Source organism: Schistocerca serialis, chromosome 4, assembly GCF_023864345.2.
Source record: "Schistocerca serialis cubense isolate TAMUIC-IGC-003099 chromosome 4, iqSchSeri2.2, whole genome shotgun sequence".
NCBI lineage: Eukaryota > Metazoa > Arthropoda > Insecta > Orthoptera > Acrididae > Schistocerca > Schistocerca serialis.
The window spans coordinates 128,027,775-128,051,533 of NC_064641.1; the positions used below are offsets into that span (position 1 = coordinate 128,027,775).

General features: G+C 41.8%; 1 protein-coding gene across 1 annotated transcript in view; it reads right to left on the minus strand.

Moving 5' to 3' along the window:
• The window catches only part of LOC126474126 (uncharacterized), an 85,340-nt gene that overhangs the window by 12,438 nt on the left and 49,143 nt on the right, over positions 1-23,759 (minus strand). Inside the window, exon 7 of the mRNA XM_050101561.1 lies at positions 16,016-16,191. Coding sequence (XP_049957518.1) covers positions 16,068-16,191 — 124 coding nt within the window. The 3' untranslated portion in view covers positions 16,016-16,067. The remainder of the gene's footprint in view (positions 1-16,015; positions 16,192-23,759) is intronic.

Consider the following 23,759-nt stretch of genomic DNA (forward strand, 5'->3'; position numbering starts at 1 on the left):
CCACACACGAGCGCTGTGACATCTTCAACAATCTGACACCTTGAGTTCACTGTCATCGACCTTTCACCATACAGTACCAACTTGGCCCAACCGATTTCCAACTGTTTCCAAAACTTAAAAAAACATTAGAGGACTTCATTTGGATAATGATGAAATGGCACAAGCAGAGGTGAGCTTGTGGCTTCCTCAACAAAGTCATACATTCTACTGTGATGTATCATCCAACTCTTGTTTGGAGAAATGTGTTCATCGCCATGGTGCCTATGTTGATAAATAAATACGTAGACATGAAGTACCAAGATGTAGAATGTTAATGACAGCTGTTTTATTTAAATAGCTTTAAGAGTTTTCACATAAAAAACTCAAAGGCATTACTTTTCAACATGTCATTGATCCCCCCCAACGTTGCCCACACACTGCAGGGAAACAGAGAACGGATCAGCCTTTAAATTTTAACAGTGTGAAGAACATTAAATGTTGCATATCTCATACAACTATCTCACTTACATTACCACTAGTTTCAATTTTCATAAATTTGGCCAAAGCTGCCCTAAAGCTTGCACAACATTTTGCACTGAAATCCACGTAAAATCACAAAGTTTTTGCAAAAAAAACTGGCCTTGGCAGCCAGAGACTGTGGTTATGTGTGTGCACTGACATTTGATTCTCTCATTCATTTTGATAACAAGAAGAGTCATTTTACCAGGGATCTAATCTGCTATCACCCTCCGACCACATGTACAGCCACCTCTATGACAAAGATTCTGTGGAACATATGTACAACAGAACTTCTACTCTAAACCGCCACCCTTCTAACCAGAACAACTAGCAACATGGATCACAATTACTGAATACAGAGCAACGGCATCTTTGACGGCATTTCCACGTTCATCGCTCTATTAAGCAACTTAAGAGAGCATGCCTGCACCATAAGTGACGTCACACACACACACACACACACACACACACACACAATCTCCAGCTGACAGCATATACACTGTTGCCAAAGCACCATTGCTTCGTTGGCTTGCTTGATACTGGACCAACAGTTACAAGAAATAATTTACAATGAACAATTAGGGAACAGGACACCATCAGCTCTGACAATGCCTTCAACTCAAATCTCATGCCCGATAATGTGCTATGGATGCTATGGCTCATCAAACTACCATTGGAGATACAACTGCCAATGATCTCGCATGAGAATGACATGATGGAATGCAGATTACTTCTGGCTGACAGATTGTTCGCTATTTGTCAACATCGACGATACCCAAATGTATCTGACAACAATGGTTCTACATGATTGTCATGTGTGAAACACTGGAAAAATACTTGCCGAGTGATCTCCTCTGAAGCCGTTTGTGCATGTAGTGGTGAATACCAATGACCCCTTGTACAAATTCTCCACTCTTGGTTTGGTGAATGGTTCCTCATCTCATTTCCAGTGAGAGATTGAAGTAACAGAGGATATCCGTGCCCAAGATTGGTTCGTGAACATCCACGACCAAGAACTGCCACAACAATTTTTTGTGGAGGCCAAGATCTATGGTGTGTGTTACAGTTCAATAAAGTTTGATAGGAGAGCTGATAGTGGCATGCAGTTGGATGGCTGGTGTTGGAATCTGTGTTGCTGGATTCTCCCTTGGAATGGTCCTCACTGCTGAGCCGAAGTTGACCAGTTTGTACTGATTTGTTAAGTGGTCTTGTACATAGTCTGCCACTGTCAGTTAGAACTTCGGCAAAACTGGTGTGACCCCACGTTTTAAATTGTATGCGACTTGAGCGACTGTGGCGATCCGAAGCATTTACCGCAGATCATGATTTATGTTTCGGTGATTGCATGGTGTAGTTCAGTTGCCCACTTAGTCACCGAAACAAGTGTGGAACAAACACAGGTGGGGTCTTGTTGTTTTGCCTGCCAGCCAGATGTTGCTGCCAGCTTGGAGCTGGAAACAGGACACTGGCCACAACCATAGGCAGCTGACAAGACTTGAGGAGTTCTGGACCCTTATGGGATTGATGTACCTATAAGCCTCCACCACAAGGGGTCATTGGTATTCACCACTACATGCACAAACGGCTTCAGAGGAGATCACTCGGCAAACATTTTTCCAGTGTTTCACACATGACAATCGTGTAGAACTACTGAATGACTACCAGACATTAGAATCAGAGCTACAGAAGGTCACAGTGTCCATGAGTAAGTGAGAAAGGAGAAATACAGATTATTCAATGAGAATCTGAAACTGTGCACGATATTTCTTTTTTTTTAGGAAGTGAGTTAGATGCCAGATGTTCCTATCTGCAACACCTAAAACATGAGAAGTGCCACTGTTCCAGCATAACTAACACAAATGAGACAGCAACAAGCAAAGCATTGGCAGCAGATGCCCATGCAGTTGAGGCAGAAGCAGAATGCTACTTATGACCCACTGCTCACACAGATCAGCACGATAATTTTTTCTTGCAGTGCACATGAGTCCTCAGTGTGTTTGTTACCCCTGCCTCCCAGGACTTGGGTGTGAAATTTCAATAGAGGTATTCAGCATAAAACTGTGTATAAAATCTGTACTACAGCTGGCCCCCAGTCTGCCACAAAGTGCACAGACTGGCCTCTGTCAGTTTGACGGCTCTTGGCCTTCGTCCATACATGTTGTTCCCAAAAAAGACAGAAATTATAGATTAGAGTATTTGGCAATTATCAGGCTCTCAATGCATGCACAATTTCTATTGATGCCCAATATTGAACATTAAAGACTTTCATACCTTAGCAGGTGCTTCTGTTTTCAGTGTTCTAGACTTCAGAAAAGTTTACCTGCAAAGTCCTATGACTACTGAAGCCACATCGAAGATAGTAGTCATCATATTGTTTTGGTTCTATGATTTTTTGTTAATGCCTTACGGTTTGAGAAATGCAGCCCAAACATGGCAATGCTTCATCGACAGTATACTCTACAAGTTTCGTTTCTGTTATCCACACTTGGATGATATTTTGCTTTCTTTCTGCCACATCGCAGAAACACAAGGAACATAACTCTTGAACACTTTGGGGTGTAGTGATAAACGATGACAAATACCAACTTACAAAATCTGAAATAACGTTTCTGTGCCACTCTGTTAGACATAATGGCATTTGCCCCATGAACCACCACACCGAACTCATCTGAGAATTACACCAATTTCTCAGCATGATAAAATATGTACAGGCATCACTTATCTCAACCAGCAGCATAGGCACCACTGACAAATGCATTGGCTGGCAAGCATATTTGCGGCAAGCATCACCTCGAATGGACCACTCAAATGCAATGAGCATTTAATCATATTAAACTCAGTTTATCACATGCTACAACATTACCGTATTTACTCAAATCTAAGCCGCACTCGAATCTAAGCCGCACCTGAAAAATGAGACTCAAAATCAAGGAAAAAAAATTTTCCCGAATCTAAGCCGCACCTGAAATCCGAGACTCGAAATTCAAGGGGAGAGAAAAGTTTTAGGCCGCAGCTCCAAATCGAAACAAAGTTGGTCCATTGTAATATGAGACACAATTTAGGTCGAATGAATGACAATACAGCTACAGTAGTTTGGTTCGAGTTGTAATCTTAGCAGTTAAGCTTTACCAGATAGCCATTGCTATGCGTCAGGCACTCCGTCCGTATTTATACGGGTACCATTCCTTTTTCACGTGCTTCGTCTGGTTTGCATTGATTGCTTATTTTTCTTTGATCTGCTAAGCGCCGTTCTCTTTGTTATAGTGTTTATGTCACTCTAAGCTGAAAATGCATTATTGTACTGTGTCATGCATTGTATGTCGCGTTCTGATAGTGAGTGTCGTCGCTCGTGGCATGGCTTGCTTTTGTGCACGCTACCGCCGCTTACAATTTTTTTTTTTAAAAAAAAAAGGAGAGAGAGAGAGAGAGAGAGAGAGAGAGAGAGAGAGAGAGAGAGAGAGAGGAATCGTCTCATTAGCGAAACAATGGCAAGAGACTGCTATCTGTTGTTACTTACACTGCTGCTTTCTTTGATAATGATCAACAAGAACCAAATAATAGACTGCGTATGATAGAAGACGTTCTGAACGAGAGTTTAGCGAAAATTTTTCTCCATTTGAAAATCTTTGCAGACGCATCTTTAGTACATTACAGTCTGCACAGAAATTAGAGTAATCTTAGATTTAAAAATCTAGTCAATTGCTGCGCTTCATTTCTGACTGTATCACTATTAGGCATAAGAATAATACGAATATAAACATGACATGATATGTATATTCTTCCACGTTTTCTGTTGTCTCACTCTAGTTTTGTAGTTTATTAGGCTGACAGGATTTAAATGAGATAGCAGCAAACACAAAAAAATACATGGCAAAACGTTTATATTCGTATTATTCTTATGGTGAAGAGAAAACTGCACGCGATTCACAATTCATAAAAGTTCCTATTAGCAACCATCTCTTCTCACAGGTAGGAAAAAATTCAGAACGTAGAGTTGGCCATACTGACAAACATCCCAAACAGTCTTGCCAGTCGGATTTTTGTAGTACACTGAAATTATGCTACATTCGAAGATGAGCAATAAGGAATTGCTATTTACTTCGTTGGATAATGTATGGAAATGCAGTGGTCGAAATTCGGGGCGGAGGAAAAAGCGTGTCTTCCACCTTTTTTTAAATTTATTTACTGACGCAGAGGTTTTGGCGCCAGTATTTATCTTTGTACCTGCAAAGCATACCTGTGTAGCGCTACATATATTTGACGCCAGAAGTTAGTTGTGGCGGCACCTACCAACATTTTTCAGAACTTTCGCTTAATTTCTACTCTATTCTAAGCCGCAGGCGGTTTTTTGGATTACAAAAACTGGAAAAAAAGTGCAGCTTAGATTAGAGTAAATATGGTAGCTCATCCACTCACAACAGCTCCCTCGTCAATTACTTCCGACATAAGTGAAACTACAACTGGAGCAGCCTTTCAACAGATAGAAGAAGGTCACAACAACCATAATGTTTCTTCTCTCAAAAGTTAATTGAATGTCAATGTAAATGGAGAGCTTATGATAGAGAATTACTTGCAGTATATGAAGTGGTGCAGTGCTTAGGAAGACAATATTTAGGGCAGCCTGCTTACTATTTATACTGAATACTGGTGGCTTCCATACGTAATCCAGCAAAGGACTGTTCTCCACATTATTTCTGACATTGCACAGTTTACGTCTGATGTACAACACCTCAATGATGTAAGGTTGGACAGTACGCAAAACAGCCACATGGTTGACACAAGATACCTAATGGCCCAAGACGTTCTTTCTGCCATTGACCCTATCACCCACAAGGTTGAAGCCAGTCCCTTGCCAAACATAATGGCACGAATGATGGTGAGAGCATTCATTCCATTGCGGGTATCATGTTTTGACTGCTCCGCCTCCATCACAACCAATCATGGTCGCCAAGTTGAAACTGCACTATTCTCCGAAATTTGTAACCTTTGTGGCGTCCTGTGCTATCCTGCCACAACTTACCATGCACAAAGCAACAATTTAGTGAAATGCTGGCATTGGATGCTCAAGGCAGCACTTACATATCACAGCGGCTTGTGGACAGAATGATTGGTCTGGGTGCTTTTAAGCGTACACTATGCATGCAAGGAGGATCTCCATGCCTTTTTAGCAGAAATTCTGTACAGTAAAACTGCTCACTCTGCCAGCAGACTTTGTTTCACTAGAGCAATGACAGTGACTCAGCAGAGTGAAACAACACATTGCACAGCTCACAATATCCCCACCACATGCACACAGCCCAACAAAAACTTCTGCACACAAAGAATGTGAATACATCATGTTGTGAGATGATACCAAGTGACCTGCATTGCAGCCACCACATATTCACACCCTCACTGGGCACTAAAATGAGGAAGTGAACCGCTTTAAACCTGCATAGATTTTCCGGGATACCTCTGGCACACTGAACGAAGAAGCTGCATGGACTAACACCATTACTCACATCACTCTGGAGCATAACAGACCATCAGATATTTCAAGTCCGGCCAACACATTCATACAACACCTGACATGCACCAATTTCAGCTGGAAGATATAAAAGTGAAACTGGTAGATAACTTCATCATGATCGAAGGACAACGCAAGGAACACGAACTTGACAATGGTTTTATTTCCCAACAGTTTACACACAGCTCCAAATTTTCCAGTGATGTCAACTGGCTATAGTTACATCAAGACCATCAGCTGACACGTTCCTAACAATCCCTACTCCTAGAAAATAACACTTAACTCCCAGCACTCAAGTGGATCTGGATGCCACTGCAGTACTACCCTATCACCACCTCAGCCTACCACACTCCCACTGCCACTCACTCAGTTAGCTCCACGTGAACCAACATTTCCACCACAGTTGCCCCCACTGATCTCCACCCTATCTCAGCCAACATAATGAGCACCGAGACAGGTCAAGGATCACAACTTCACATTATTTTTCTTTTCCCTCACCAAGAAACAGCCCAGTCGTGCCCTGTGTAGCAGTCAGCCACAGCATGGTCAGTCACGCACACATGCGCGCGAAGAAGATGTAAATATCTGTGCCCTCTGACAACATCTCTCTCAGTGCTCCACACTCCTGCAGGGGGCACCTGCAGGGACTACACTACCGATAATGCAAGTGGGAGTGGATAAGAAGACTCTTTAGGCAGTGAGTTGTACTCCCACGTGGCAACTATCTTTTGACACTTTTTGTTTTTCAGTGAACAACTGTCTAGTATACAACTGTTCAAGTTCCATCTCTGTGTGGTTAATGAAGTGTATTACAACAGCATCAAATTGGTCTCTGCATTTCACTATGTGCTTCTCCTCAATGAAATTTCACACCTATAAAATACTCATGTAATGTGGGAAATTTACGAACATACTGCAACAGAGTGACAGCAAACAAACTATCGCTTGTAAATTCCTGATGCCAGTTGATGTTAATGGGATAAAAATAGAGGCCTATTAATAAGAACAGTTTTACAACAAGAACACTTTAAGACTAAAGAAATAGGATGAAAATTCAGGAGAATGACTAAGTTTAAGAAATTTTGGATGCTTTCATCATCGCTGTTGAATTATACTCTTACGTTTTTCTCTTTGAATTAAGATGCCGGACATTACTACTTCAAAATTTTGGTGGACATGACAGGAAAAAATGATTTAGTCTGGCAATGAAAGACTATTTTTAGCCAAAACATGCACTTTTTCTGACATAGTCCAGAAGATGAATGGGTACCTGTGAGACATGAGGCAGCGAAGACAGCAGAGGAAAAAATTAGCAAAATGACAACATCCAATAGAAATTGTTTGACATCATATTAAGTTTCACATGGAGGCTGACAGGACATAAAATATGGGACTGGCTATAGGAGAAATGCAAATCCGCAGAAGTTTGCATGATTATAAAAAAAAAAATTAATGATACTTTTGGAGAAAGCATAAGCAGCTGTAAGAACATCACGAGTTCAGATGAGAAGACAGTGTGAAGCAAAGAAGGAAAGGCTGATAGTTGGAAGGGATATTTAGAGGAAAGAAATTTGAAGACAATATTGTGAAAAAGGAAGAAATAGATGATGAGATGGTGATGTGATACTACAAGAAGAATTTGACAGAGCATTGAAAGATTTAAGTCTAAAAAGGCAACTGGAATACATGATAATCCCTCAGTTCAGGGGGAAGAAATAAAATTTTCGGAATTGCTAATGACATTGTAATTCTAACAGTGATGTCGAAAGTGTTGAAAGATCTGCTGAATGGAATGGATAATGTCATGGAAAAGGATTATAACATGAATATCAACAGAAGTAATGGAGTGAAGATAAATTAAAATGTGATCTCAAGGGAATCAGATTAGGAAATGAGACTCAAAGTAGTACATGTGTTTAGCTATTTGTGTTGAGGTAATGAGGACATAAAGTACAGATGGGCAACAGCAAGAAAACATTTTCTGAATAAGAGGAATATTTTAACATCTAATATAATTTTTAGTGACAGGAGGTCCTTATACAAAAGTGAACATTGCTGATAAATAGCATAAACAAGAGAGTAGCAGATTTGTAAATGTGGTATTACAGAAGAATATACGAGGGTCACTGCAAAAGAAATGCACACTACTTTTGTAAAAATAGTTTTCATTCTGCATGTGTGAAAGTTGTACAGTGTGTAGATACATCCTTCCTTCTTGTTTTCAAACTCAGTTCAACCTGTTCCCGTGAGTGGTGCTGTCACAGCATGTCTTCAAGATGGCTGCTACACTTTATGTTCATCAGAAGCAACGTGCTGTCATAGAATTCCTGTGCTGTGAAAATGAGACAGTGGGAAACATCCACAAGAGATTGAAAAACATGTATGGAGATGGTGCTGTTGATCACAGTACAGTTAGTCAGTGGGCAAGCAGGTTACGTGATGAAAATGGACACGGCGATGTTGAGGATTGTCCTCGCAGCGGCAGGCCTCGTACTGCACACACTCCAGACAATGTGCAGAGTGTTAACGAATTGGTGACTGCTGACAGACGCATCACAGTGAACGAATTGACACGTGACATTGGGATAGGGGAAGGAAGTGTTCGTAGAATACTGAAAGTGTTGGCATTAAAAAAGGTTTGTGCCAGGTGGGTCCCCAGGATGTTGACAGTGGCTCACAAAGAAACAAGAAAAACGGTATGCAGCGAACGTTTGGAAAAGTATGAGAATGGTGGAGATGAGTTCCTTTGAAGAACTGTGACAGGTGATGGAACATGGCTCCATCATTTTTCACCAGGGACGAAGAGGCAGTCAATGGAGTGGCATCATGCAAATTCACCCAAGGAGGGGGGGGGGGGGGGGGGGGGGGAAATAAAAAAATTCAAAACCACACCTTCTGCTGGAGAAGTTATGGCTACGGTGTTTTTTCGATTCCGAAGGACTCTTGCTTGTCGACATCATGCCAAGTGGAACCACCATAAATTCTGATGCATATGTGATGACACTGAAGAAACTTCAAGCTCGACTTAGTCATGTTCGACCATATTGGCAAAAGCAGGATGTTTTGCTGTTGCACGACAATTCACGGCCACATGTCAGTCAAAAAACCATGGAAGCGATCACAAAACTCAATGGACAACACTGAAACACCCGCCTTACATTCCTCACCTGGCTCCATGTGACTATCATCTCTTTGGGAAACTGAAAGACTTACCGTCCGGGTATACAGGCGCTGGTTTCAAGATGGCGTAAGGCAATTGAGAGGGATGGAAATTATGTGGAGAAATGAAAATATTGTTCCTAAAGGATGTATCTACACACCGTAAAACTTACGAACATATAGAATAAAAGATGGATTTAAAAAAAATAGTGTGCATTTCTTTTGGAGTGACCCTCGTAGAAGCTTAGAAGGGCAGATCGAGTACCTAATGAAGAGGTATGACTATTCGATTCTTCCAGCATATTAGTTAATCACACAATCCACAGGAGTACTGTCAGCTCATAGCATCCAACGGGGACAATATTTCAGTGATCACACATGTTGCTATCATCATGTGCTCTTGCAAATACTGAACAAGTTCAATCCTTATAATCTCTTGAAGACTTTGGATGAATTTTTATTGCTGATTATCATTCCAAATAAATAGTTTAATGATGGTGTGGTATTCCAGTTCATTAGTTTCAACTAAACAGCTGATACTTAATTTACACTATTTCTGGTGTAAAACAAAATTCTACACTCCACAATACATTAAAGGATTCTGTAACTTTATTTTAATTACTTCTGAAATCTTGATATCTCCACGAAATGAACGCCCCTTAAACTTCAGAGAAATTACATAAAATTAAGAGGTTACAAAAACAACAACAAAGATCCTCTTTTTCACCTGTCATCCAAGTCTACCACACTACTTGTTCTCCTGTTTACATTGCCACACAGCCCCCTCTGGCAGAGCTGAGTTCCTGGTTTATAGGGGTACTGAAGTCAAATTGTTCTGCCTGCATACATTGGAAATGGTTCTGGTGCCATCACACACTGGTCTTCATCAGATTTGGGAGATCCTGAAGGCATTTGAATGTCTGTGGTGGTTGACACCATCAATGCGGTTGGTGAAGTAATAGCTGACTTAAGTGCTTGGTGCCATTGTTTCACTATGTCACTGCTGGCTAGATTGTAGCTGGTAGAATGATGATGAACGAAGTTGCACAGCTTCACAAAAGCAACAGGGCTGACTAAAAGGTCTATGTGCGCATGTGAAAGATGACCTGCTGGCTTCCCACACAAATGAAACAGTTTATGAACATGACATCCTACTTTGGCTGCTTGACGAAGTAATCATGTTTTAACCCATAAGCAGAAATCTTATCCTACCCTGGCCACACGTATAAGTCTGTCTCCCATGCTAATGGTTGCATTAGCTACTGAACTGGTAGCCCACAAACTTGGAGACAAAAAGGGGTGAGGTTGGCTTTGAGACACGTCACACCAAATCAGAGTTTTGACCAGTGGTGGTCGTTTTAACTGCATCTCCATAATATGTATTGTCCAGAACCTCTGTAGTTCTCCATTTGTTTCCTGTGCCACAGCCATTTGTGTTTGATTCACATTTCCTGAGAGTGCATTGATTCTGGAGAAACAGTACATGCCCATGACCAATATAGGTTGTGAATTTTGCCACAAGCTCTAGTGACAAAACTGTCAAGAAGAAAGAAGTTTTGTGGGTTGTTAAATGCCAAGGAAACGGGTTTTGATCTAGTGAACTGGCATGCCTCAACTTACGTTCGGAAATGCTTGATTGCTTCATAGACTGCCAGAAGTTCCTGGTCACATGTGCTCCATCTCATCTGTGCCTCAAACAACTTATGAGAGGAAAAAAAACTGAGTGGCTGCCATAATCCATTTATCTTCTGCTGTAGCACTGCTCCTATAGCAGTCTGACTGGCATCGACATCCACTGCTAGCAGTGCTGAAGGCGTAGGATGAGTTAGAAATACCACTTCTCGCAAGAATGATTTAACTTTGAGAAATGCAGCTAACATCTCCGCAGCTGTGCCCTCGAAATGCAAGCTGTAAACACTGCGCTGAGCAGGGTCTGCACCTCAGCTGCCTGTGGTAGATCATATCTGTAAAAACTGGCCGTTCCCGACAATTGGCATAACTGTTTGTGTGTTTCTGGAAGCAGTACTGCTTGCAATGAGTCTACTTTAGACTGTAAGGATTTAATTCCTTCCGGAGTTATTCAATGTCCTAACAAATCCACTTCTTCTTTGCAAAGGACACACTTGCCTTTGTTTATCTGCAACCCATATTCAGCACATCTTACAAATATCATCTGTAAGTGGTTTTTGTGCTCAGAAGTAGAAGAGATAAACAGACTGTCTAAATATACAAAACAGAAGTTCAGGCCATGTACGACCTCATCACATTGATAACGTTTTTCACATCTGGTGCTACCGCAATCTGATGATATAACTTCTAAAAATCAATAATGCTGAAAAAAAGGTCTCTTGAAATACTGCAAACCAGTTTGTGTTTGTTTTGTTCACCCTGGAGCCTGCCACTGTGGCCATAAAATCATGCAAGCACAGAACTGGACACCAATCTGGTGTGCTACATGCATCAAGGGCACAATAATCTCCACATGGACCCCATGACCCATTTTTCTTCTTTATTAGATTGACAGGTGATGCCAAAGGGCTGTCAGAATGTCTGATAACCCCCACTGCAAGTAACTCCTTAAATTCTTTCTTTGCAGCTGCATACTTATCAGGGGCCAACTGATATGCCTTGTAAGCTACTAGGGGCTCTGACATTGTAAGTATGTGGTGAACTGTATTATGCCTTACATGAACTTGTGCTATGGTATTTGTCAACAATGCAGCGTTTCGCTGCATCCTTCAATGTCTGTGCACCACTTCAGTGTCCATATGCAACATAACGTCTTGTATAAACACAGTGATATGACGACAGTAAAGGAAATCAGCTCTGAGAAAGGGTTCAGAGATGTCAGCAATCAGGAAAGTCCATCTTAATTTTTGTGGAAAATCCAAACTCATAGTCAATTCTTCATTACCATATATAGGAATCTTTAGTTCATTTGCTGCTGTTAGCCATGATTGTATGGAAAAACAATTCATTATCAACGTCTGAAGGATGCTGACATCTGAGCCTGTATCAACTACACTCACGAGTTCATTGTACCTGTCTTTGATGTAAAGCTGATGTGATGTGGAGGTACTGTGAAGTAAAAAGTGCTTGTTAGTCCATCTTGAGATAGATACATGCCAATGCTAGGCGCCACACGGTTGTGGCTTAATGGAGTGCTCTTATCATAACTCAGGTTATTTACGCACTTGGAGGGATTGGCCATGTTTAAGTCCATTCACTGTACTCGTTTTGGTAAGCACATGGCTAATTATGTTTGTCTGCCAACTGCCCAAATCATACATACTGCCTGTTGGCTACCATCAACTTGTGTCCTGCATTGTCTTTCAGGCTGTGTGCCAATGGAAGTGCTTCGAACCACACAGATTTGCCACTGCAGAGAGTCTAAGTTGCTTCGCAGCGCACTCACCTGTTACTCTAGCAGGAGTTGCTAATCCTAATCGTCAACGTATACATCTATACGCCTACCTATGTGCTGTCCATTTTGTGAAACTCTTCTCGTGTCAGAGTGCTAGAGCTCGATGAATTTGGTCTGTGATTAGTAGCTGCGAGTCAAATGAAGAGTAAGTGCCAGAATCACTCTGTTCTTGACCACAAAAGGTAACTAGCGCATCCAAACTTGCCCAAGTGCAGTGTCAGAAACCTCAGCTGCAGAAACCAATGACCACAGGTATTGCCCCAAAAGACCAAAGCAATATTTTCTCCCATTGTTTCTCCTTGCAGCACTAGCTAAATCCAAATGTCCGCCTATTTGTGGACTTGTTGGAGTACATTGGTTTTGATGTGTGTATATTTCCTTTCTGGGAGCATATTGTAAACCACATCTGTTAGTAATAATAATGTTTGCGAGTTCAATGCTCCCACAGTGGTAATGGTTTGCGTGGTACTGTCCATGATCCAGCAGGCTTTGAAAGAGTGTTCAAGAAGTTGGAATCATCGATCTGCCTGCTGCAGTACATAAGTGGCACAATAAATTTACTACATGATGTGGATGATGTGATGCAGCCTGTTGGTGAAATGTCCATGAATTGCTGGGACATAAACATTGATTGTGGAACAGTTTCACAATCTTCTCCCACTCCTGACCTGCATCCCATGAGTATAGAGCCTGCCCCATTAGCCAAACTGGTTCCACTATTAACTGATTTATCTTCTGCCATGGTTGGGGTCACTACTTGTGGGTACTACACTCCACAATTGATTAAAAGGTTCCATAACTTTATTGTCTTTACTGTAATCACTTTTGAAATCTTGATATCTCCAAGAAATGAACAAACTTCAAGGAAATTACATAAAATTACTAGGTTACAAAACAACAACAAAGATCCTCTTCTTTGTCCATCATCTAGGTCCAGAGATGTTTTGCACAAATACTTACTCTCCTGTCTAAGTCGCAACACAGTGTTATCAGTTTAATCTTGACACAACTGAGATATTTTCTCCCTCCTTTATAGTACAGTCTGTTTTCATTTTTCACCTTCATATATACTGTTTATGATAAAATAGTCATTCAATGTATCTGGTATAAATTGCTCCCCTTTACATCACTATGCCAGAATTACAAATGATTTTAATTTTTGCCATAGAAAAATAAATTTAGCTGCACTTCATTCTGAACACAAGCTGATGATAAGATTATTTCTCCGATATTGATAAAAAATTTTTATCTGTGTAAGGCATATGATGATTTTATATGAAACCTTGAACAGAATCTGCATATAAAAATTTAAATTTCCACTACAATTATTTTTTCCAGTTCAAGAGATGACGACGACGACCACAACAACAACAAAAGTGTCATTTTCACTTGATCAAGCAATGCAGAAAAAATTATCAAGAAAGACTTCCTTATGCAAGGCACAATCACACTACATATTTTAAAGAAATGTCTACATTCTGATCTGAAACGAATTATTAGAAAGACACATCAACTGCATCACAATTAGACACACCTTTCCTATTGTTATAGTTCATAAGATGCTATATCTTAAATTAAAAGAAATTTGTATTCAGTTGATAACAGTTTATAGTGTAAAAAATGTCAATATACAGTGGATTTGGAGATTTTGTTATTGTTGTAAAACTATGTTCACAAACTATTTGTACTACGAGGGGCATTTGAAAAGTCCGTGCAAAAATAAAAACTACTTACATGTTTGGGGTAAACATTTTTTATTTTTCAACAGGGTCTCCTTTTAGATTTGTACACTTCGTACAGAGCAGTTCTAATTTGTTTATCCCTTCTGAATAATAGGAATTGTCCAAGTCGGCAAAATAGCTATTAGTTGCTGCAATCACCTCCTTGGTTAAATAAAATCTTTGTCCTGCGAGCCATTTCTTCAAATTAGGGAACAAATAGTAATCCGAGGGAGCCAAATTTGGAGAATAGGGGAGATGTGAAATGAGTTGGAATCCTATTTCCATTCTTTTTGCAACCACAACTGCTGAGGTGTGTGCTGGTGCATTGTCATGATTGAAAAGGACTTTTTTGCGGTCCAATCGCCGGCATTTTTCTTGCAGCTTGGTTTTCAAACGGTCCAATAATGATGAATAATATGCACCTGTAATAATTTTACCCTTTTCCAGATACTCGATGAGGATTATCTGTTGCAAATCCCAAAAGACAGTCACCATAAACTTTCCGGCCGAAGGAATGGTCTTCGCCTTTTTTGGTGCAGATTCTCCCTTGGTAACGCATTGTTTAGGTTGTTGTTTGGTCTCAGGAGTATAGTAATGTATCCATTTTTCATCCACAGTGACGAAACTATGCTTAGAGTCCTGCTGATTCTTCCTGAACAGCTGCAAACCATCCTTGCAGCACTTCACACAAATCTGGTTTTGGCCAAGCATATGCAATCGTGGAACCTGTCTTGCGGATAGCTTTCTCATGCCCAAATGTTTATGCAAAAATTATGTATCCATTCATTCGAGATGCCCACAGCACTAGCAATCTCACGCACCTGAACTCTTCCGTCATTCACCACCATATCATGGATTTTATCAATGATTTCTGGAGTTGTAGCCTCCTCAGGCCGTCCACAACATTCAGCATCACTTGTGCTCATATGGCCACTCCAAAAATTTTGAAATCATGTATAAACTGTTCTAACTGAAGGTGCAGAGTCACCGTAATGTTTATCAAGCTTCTCTTTAGTCTCCTGAGGCGTTTTGCCTTTCATAAAATAATGTTTAATCACCACGTTTTTTGACAATCACTCGACTTCCTTGATTCACATGAATGGCAAACACAAAGAAATAGACCAATATGGCTGAAACTTTGTGTGCGTTCTTTCCAAAGATTCTACTAACTAAGGATGACCTCGATACGTGCCGGTGGTGCCATCTCTCGAACTCTGCAAGGACTTTTCAAACGTACCTCGTACATGGGGATAATGTTTACAATCCCCTTATGAAACATGTATTTAATGTCTTCACACTTTTATGGATTTTTGGCACTTAACTACACACCATTTATCATTACCAGCTGTGTTAAGAGATTTATAAAAGCTAGGATTGAAAGATTATTTACACAAATGTCAAAATAATCAATTTCAATTACAATACATAAAATAGCTACTGTTTGTGTCCTTGTAAGCATGTAAATCAGAAAAGAGCTATAATATCCACAGTATTATTGTCAGACAGAACTTGCTTACTCTTTACAAATCAACTAAAAATAAAATAAAGCTAAAAGCTTCTGAAAGATACAATCGTTAGAACCCTACCATAAATACCTAACACTTTTTCTATTTCAATATAAATAAATACACAAACACACTACTTGTTTTCAAATCCTGTCAAAACATACAATTAAAGTATTAACATAAAAATTAATTCTTGTCTTACCATTCACCACAATCAGAGATAAATGATGTTGAGACTCTTCTGGTTCAGACAATTACAATGCTGGTCCAGACTCATCATCAATATCCAGGAAATCACCAGTACGGTCATGAATTCTGTGCATATTCTCAACCGTAGACGCAATCATTCGAAGATTGTTTACACCAGTCAATAGCTGCCTAGAAATTTACAAGAATAACAGTTACTCTTTGTCATGAGCATTAACGACATATGGCAGCAACACACAAAAATTAACAAGAAATTAGGGAAAGAAGATTAGGGTTCAATTTTTTTATCAGTAGTGAGGCCATTAGACATTAAAAGTTATACTAAACAGTCTCCAATTTACATAGTTACTTGCCATGGTGTAGTATCTTGCACCATGGGCACCTAGCGAGTCCAAGACAATGGGGCATTATGATGGCTGTTGGGAGAGGATGCTTTGTAGGAGGAGAGAGATGGATGGATCGGAGCATGGAAAGCACTGCTTTTAATTTAAGATGAAGGCCGTTTACTCTGATTTTTTAGTGCCCAACGTATGTTAACTTTTAACCGTGAAGATTATTGTATACTTATGCCAGGGATGGGAACTTGCTTCTCACATCTTTTGCATGTGATTGCTCTATCATTATATCCACTAAAGTCTAACATTTTACTAATTACTCAGTTCCAGTCATAAAGAAACAATCATAACATTAGAGACTTATCATAGGCTCAAATAACACAAGGATACAACAAGAATCTAGTCACTTATTTACCAAAGAAAAATCACCAAACAGCTGTATATTTTCAAAGGTTGTTATTTTACTTACACGACCAGTTTTGGCATCTCATTAATGCCTTCTTCAGGCCTCTATGCACTTCATATATAGAGGATTAGATAAATTGATGCACGCATAACCGGAGCCATCGATACCTGAATTCCGTGAATTTTTTGTGCAGTGTGTACTTCTAAAGGCTTGACGACAACTCCATGCAAACTTCGAAGTATCTTATCTTCTATATATGGAGCGCATAGGGGCCCGAAGATGGCGTTTATGAGATGCCAAATCTAATCGTGTAAATAAAATAACAACTGCTGGAAAAATACAGCTGATTTTTCTTTGGAAAATATCTGACTGGATCTTGTCCCATATCCACAATGGGCCAACAGAAATAGACTCTGCTCATGTCCTTTTCACAGGAATCAAGAAACTAAATCTGGATTGACTGATGGAAAGTTTAATCTCATTCCCTACAAATGTGAGTCCAGAGCCTTAAACACAGCACCAACTTGCTTGAACAAAACTAACACAGTACTTGGATTGAAAATATTTACATAAATACAGTATAAGGAGTAGGACAGATTGCTACTCACTGTAAAGCTGACCCATTGAGATGCAGACAGCCACAATGAAAAAACTAAGAGACATGCAGCTATCGGCCAAACCCTTCCTCCCCTAAGAAAAAATATACACCTCCACTTAAGCAAGGGCACCTCATGCACACTCAGCAGCTACTACTGGCAGCACTGAACAGCATGCAACTGTCATGTGAATACCAATCTGGAGTGGGGAGGGGAAGGGAGAGGAATAGAAGGATACAGGTGGGGGTGAGAGAAGAGCACAGTCTGGCAGGGTGTGCTTGGGACTAGAGACTGCCATGTGCAGTGTCAGGAGGTGCCGAATGTGTGTGTGTGTGTGTGTGTGTGTGTGTGTGTGTGTGTGTGTGTGTAGGGTGGGGAGGGGGGTGGGGGGGGGCATGGAGCAAAAAAGGAGGAGGGTGGAAAAGAGGAGGAGAGGAAAATGAGGAAAGCGGAAAAGGAGGGGAGCAGGGGGGGAGCAGGGAAGGAGAAAGGACGAAGAGGTACACCAGCTGAGGGAGGCACACAAAGAGAATGATGAATGTGAGAGGGGAGGAGGTGACAGGATGAAGGGGTGGAAACTGTTGGGTGGAGGGAGTGGGGACAGTAGGTACCACAGGTTGAGGCTGGGATAGTTTTGGGAGCAGAGAATATACTGTAAGTATCACTCCCATGCGCTTAGTTCAGAAAAGCTGGTGGTGGGAGGGAGAATCCAGATGGCCCAGGTTGTGAAGCAGCCATTGAAATCAGGTATTTAATGTTCAGCAACGTGTTATGCCAAAGGGTGGTCTACTATGCTTTTAGCCACAGTTTGACAGTGGCCATTCCTCCTGGTGGACAGCTGGTTGGTAGTCATACCAACACAAAAAGTTGTGCAGTGCCTGCAGCAGAGCTGGTACACAATGTGGTTGCTTTCACAGGTGGCCTGGCCTTTAATGGGATAAGATAAGCCTGTGACACGATTGGAATAGGAAGTGCTCTGTGTGTGGAATCGGCAGGTCCTGCACCTGGTTCTTCTACAGGAATATGATTCCTGTGGCAGGGGATTGGGGCTGAGAACGGCATAGGGATGAACTAAGATTGATGTGGAGATTGGGTGAGTGATGTAACACCATTTTAGGAGGGTTGGGAAGGATCCTGGGTATGATGTCCCTCATTTCTGGGCATGATGAGAGATAAAGCCCTGACGAGTGACATGGTTCAGTTGTTCCAGTCCAGGCTGGTACTGACTGACAAAAATGGCACTGTTTTGTAGCTGGCCTCTTTGGGGTTGTGGGAGAAGTGTGTGTGTGTGTGTGTGTGTGTGTGTGTGTGTGTGTGTGTGTGGAAACGGCACGGGAAATCTGTTTGTGGACTAGGTCTGAGGGATAGTAGTGTCTGTCTGCGAGGGCCTCGGTGAGGCCTTCAGTATATTGGGAAATGGAGTTCTTGTCATTGCAGATATGTCGTCCCTAGGTAGCAAGGCTGTATGGGAGGTACTTTTTCATGTGGAAGGGATGGCAGCTGTCACAGTGTAGGTACTGTTGGTGGGTTCAATGTGGACAGAGGTGTGGATGGAGCCATCATAAAAGAGGAGATCAACATGTAGGAAGATGGCACACTCGGTTGAAGAAGACTAGTAAAGTGGATGGGAGAGAAGGTGTTAAGGTTGTGCAGGAATGAGGATAGGCTGTATGGCCTTGAGTTCAGATCAGGAAGAGATCATCAATGAACCTGAACCAGACCAAGAGTTTGGAGTTTTAGAAGCCTAGGAAGGGTTCCTCTAGATGGCCCCTAAACAGGTTGGCATACGAGGATGCCATGCTGGTGCGCATGGCTGTGCCATATCTTCTATTATCCAGCTTCTCCCAACCACCCAACTCCCTCATTTGCCCATTTCCTACATCATTTCCCATTATCCATCCCTGGCACAATGGACCCTGCTCTATCCTTCTGCACCAGTTCAGAACAGTATCCCTCTCCTTGGCTAAAACCAGTCCCACATCCTGTTCCTTTAAAATGCTGCATAAACCATGGAATCCCTCCCTATGGCTTAAGCATAAAAATTCCTTTCTCTGGATACCACCCTCACAATGACCTCCAGCTTTTCAGATTTCGGCAAACCCTATCTGTCACAAATCTGGTACTGCAAAACCCATTTCCATGACACAGGCTACCCAGAATCATCTCAGCTCACTCCACAAGATACTGCTACTGTGCAATCCCTACTACATACTTCACATTTCTGAAACTGCTTTGCTCTCCAACAACTGGAAAATCATTTCAGATACCATCTCCACACATTATCCAACCTGCTGACATCCTACTGCCACCTTGGGGCACCACTGTCCAATCCCTATCTGACCCACAGTGCTCCTCCTCATCAACTCCTCGTAACACCCAGATACTGACTAATGGATATTTTCAACTTGCCACATCACCTAAAACTCCCTACCAACACTCCAAATCCAGAGCCCAAACAATCCTGGAATATTGTTGTTAACCTTTCCACCAAATTCCTCAGCCCCAAATAAGTTTCAGTCCTATCCAAAGGCCTCACCTTGAGCCCCCACGGAAAGGATTTTGACCCTCATTGACCAACACCTCCAACCAACTGCCGCTAATTTAGCCTCGCACATCAGAGATACCAACCACTGCCTTCACAGACTATCCACCATCTGCACCCCCTTTACCTTCTGGTCACTGTTGGTGCCACTTCCCTATACACCAACATCCCTCATTCCCATGGTCTTACCGTAATTGAATACTACTATTCCTAATGTCCTTTGGATTCCAAACCTACTACCTCATGCACCTAACTAATTTTATCCTAACATAAAACTACTTCTTCGAGGGGAGTGTATACAAATAAATCCACAGTACAGGCATGGACACCCACATGGCACCTTCATATGCCAACCTGTTTTCGGGCCATCTAGAGCAAATTTTCCTAGACTCCCAGAAACCCAAACCCTCGGTCTGGTTCAGGTGCATTGATGATCTGGACTCTAGGCTGAGACACCCTACCATCATTCCTTCACAATCTCAACACCTCTCATTAATTTCACCTTGTCCTCCTCAACCCAGCTGGCCACCTGGCTGCACCCTCTCCGATGGCTGCATCCACACCTCTGTCACATTACACTCACCAACTGTACCTACATTTTGACAGCTGCCATCCCTCCCATACAGCCTTGCTATCCGGGCATGGCTTATCTGCAATGACAAAAAACTCCCTTTCCCAGTATACTGAAGGTCTCACCAAGGCCTTCACAGCAGGCACTACTCCTTGGACCTCATCCACAAACAGAATTCTCATGCCATTTCCTTACATACCTCCAATCCTCCCAACACACGTAAGAGCCAACAACAAAACAGTGCCCCCTTTGTCACTCACTACATCCTCCATCAGGGCTTTGATTATCTCTCATCATGTCCTGAAATAGGGACATCCAACCCAAGATCTTTCCCACCCCTCCTAAAGTGGCGTAACATTGCTCACCCAACCTCGACAACATCCTAATCCATCCCTATGCCATTCCCAATTGTAATCCCTTGCCACAGGAGCATATCCCTGTAGAAGACCCAGGTGCACAATGTGCTGAACCCACATACCCAGCACTTCCCATTCCAGTCCTGTCACAAGCTTGTCCTACCCCATGAAAAGCCAGGCCACGTTGTGTACCAGCTCTGCTGCAACCATTGCACAGCTTTTTATATTGGCATGAATACCAACCAAATGTCCACCAGGACGAACGGCCACCGCCAAACTGTGGCCAAAAGCCCAGCAGACCACCCTGTGGCTCAACTTTCTTGATTTTAATGGCTGCTTCATGACCCATGACATCTGGATCCTCCCCTACACCACCAGTTTTTCTGAAATGCGCAGATTGGAGTATCATTACAATACATTTCCCACTCCCGAAATTACCAGAGCCTCAACCTCCGATAACCTATTGACACCACACCCTCCACCCAACAGTTTCTGCCCCCTCGTGCTATCACCTGCTCTCCTCTTACCTTCCCCCACACTTTTTGTGTCTCAGCGAATGTACCTGTCTGTCCTTTCCCCTTTCCTGTTCCCCTCTTTTTCCGCTCCTAACCTTTTCCTCTCTCCTCTTTTAACTCTCCTCTCCTTTTCCACTCTCCTCCTTTCTTGCTCCCTCTTATACATCTGCGTCTACATACATACTTTGCAAGGCACCACACGATGTATGGAAGAGGATACCCTTCACCACAACTCGTCGTTTCTTCCCTGTTCCACTCACAGGTACAGTGAGGGAAAAAAGACTGTATGCCTAGGGAAAAAAGACTGTCTGTATGCCTCCATATGGGCCCTAATTTCTTTTATCTTCGTGGTTCCTACATGAAATGTATGTTGGCGGCAGTATAATTGCTTTTCAGTCGGCTTCAAATGCCGGTTTTCTAAACTTTCTCAGTAGTGTTCTTCAAAATTAATGTCTTCTTCCCTAAAGGGATTCCCACTTAAGCTCCCATAGAATATTTGTAACACTTACATGCTGATTGAACCTACCGGTAACAAATCCAGCAGCTCCCCTCTGAGTTGCTTCAATGTCTTCTTTCAATTGGGCCTGGTGCAGATCCCAAACACTTGACCAGTTCTCAAGAATAGGTCGCACTAGAATCCTATATGTGATTTCCTTTATAGATAAACCACACTTTCCTAAAATTCTCTCAATACACAAAAGTCTATCATTTGCCTTCCCTACTACAATCCTCACATGCTCTTTCCATTTCATACTGCTTCATAACGTTATGCCCAGATATTTAAATGACATGACTGTGTCAAGCAGGACACTACTAATGCTGTACCTGAACATTACAGGTTTGTTATCCCTACTCAGCCACATTAACTCACATTTTTCTATCTCAAGAACCAGCTGCCATTCATCACACCAACTAGAAATTTTGACTAAGTCATCTTGTATCAACCTAAAGATACTTATCTTTAACATCTCCCTGTACACCACAGCATCATCAGCGAACAATCAAAGATCACTGCCCAACATGTCTGCCAGATCATTTATGTATGTAGAAAATAGCAACGGTCCTATCACACCTCCCTGTCTCTGACAACCCCTTGCTGTCGAGGACAACATACTGGGTTCTATTACTTAAGAAGTCTTTGAGCTACTCACATACCTTGGAAACAATTACGTATGCATGTACCTTCATTAACAGTCAGCATTGAGGTACCGTGTTGACTGCTTTTAGGAAATCTAGAAATATGGACTCTGCCTGTTGCCCTTCATCCATAGTTTGCAATATATCATGTGAGAAAACAGCAAGCATGAGTGATGAATTCTAAAGCCATGCTGAATTGTGAATATGGGCTTTTCACTCTATACAAAATTTATTATATTCAAACTCAGAATATGCTCTAGAATTCTGCAGCAAACTGATGTTAAGGATACTGGTCTGTAATTTTGTTGGTCCGTTCTTTTACCCTTCTTAAACACTGGAGTCACCTGTGCTTTTCTCCGGTCACTTGGCACTCTGCCCTGGTCGAGAGATTCGTGATAAATGCAAACTAAGTAAGGGGCCAATGACGTAGAGTACTCTTTGTAAAACTGAATGCAATCCCCCTCCATATACACCTCCTCCTGATGCTGCACCTGGCAGTCTAGTACCGGCATGCCCTGACAAGCAGTGTGCTCTTCTCTCCCTCCACCCGTACTCTGCTATCCCTCCCCCTTTCCCATCCGACTCCAGATTGCTATTCCCGTGACAGCTGCATTGTGGTCGACCTGCTGGAGGTAGCAGCCAAATGTGCATGAGGTGTGCCTCCTTGTGTGAATGTGTACATGTTCTGTTTGCTGAGGAAGGTTTTGGCAGATAGTTGCAAGTGTATCAGTCTTTTCATTGTGCCTGTCAGCAAATCAAAGGGTCATCTTTACAATGAATAGCAATCTATCCTGCTCCTTATATTGTTTTTATTCCAACCTGGAGTTTCCAATGTTAGACACAAGCAATATTTAATGTGGCAAAAAGCAATTTATCAAGTTGCTGGCCATTACAGAATAATGAGCAGTGAATGGGAAGCCAAATGAGAAATGAGTGTCAGGATTCAAGGAAGTGTGGACATCCATAGACAGACTGAATGGAAAAACAAAGATTTGTCAGTAGAAGTGCAGTATATTCTTGAAGATGAAATACAAAGGGAGTGCAATGTCATACTGATAAATGGGCTCAGACAGCCAAGCTCTTTGTTAATTTGACTGGATTTTGTAATATCCGAAGAAATACCACATACCCTCTCAACATATGAACTTTTATTTCATTTTCTCCTCCCCTTCTGGGTGCTTCACCTTTTTCATCAGGCAGTGTGTATCATGATCTCTATGGCCCAGTGCCAGACTACAATTACAAAGGTTTTGTTTGGGTTCAACCCCAGTAAGTCCTAGG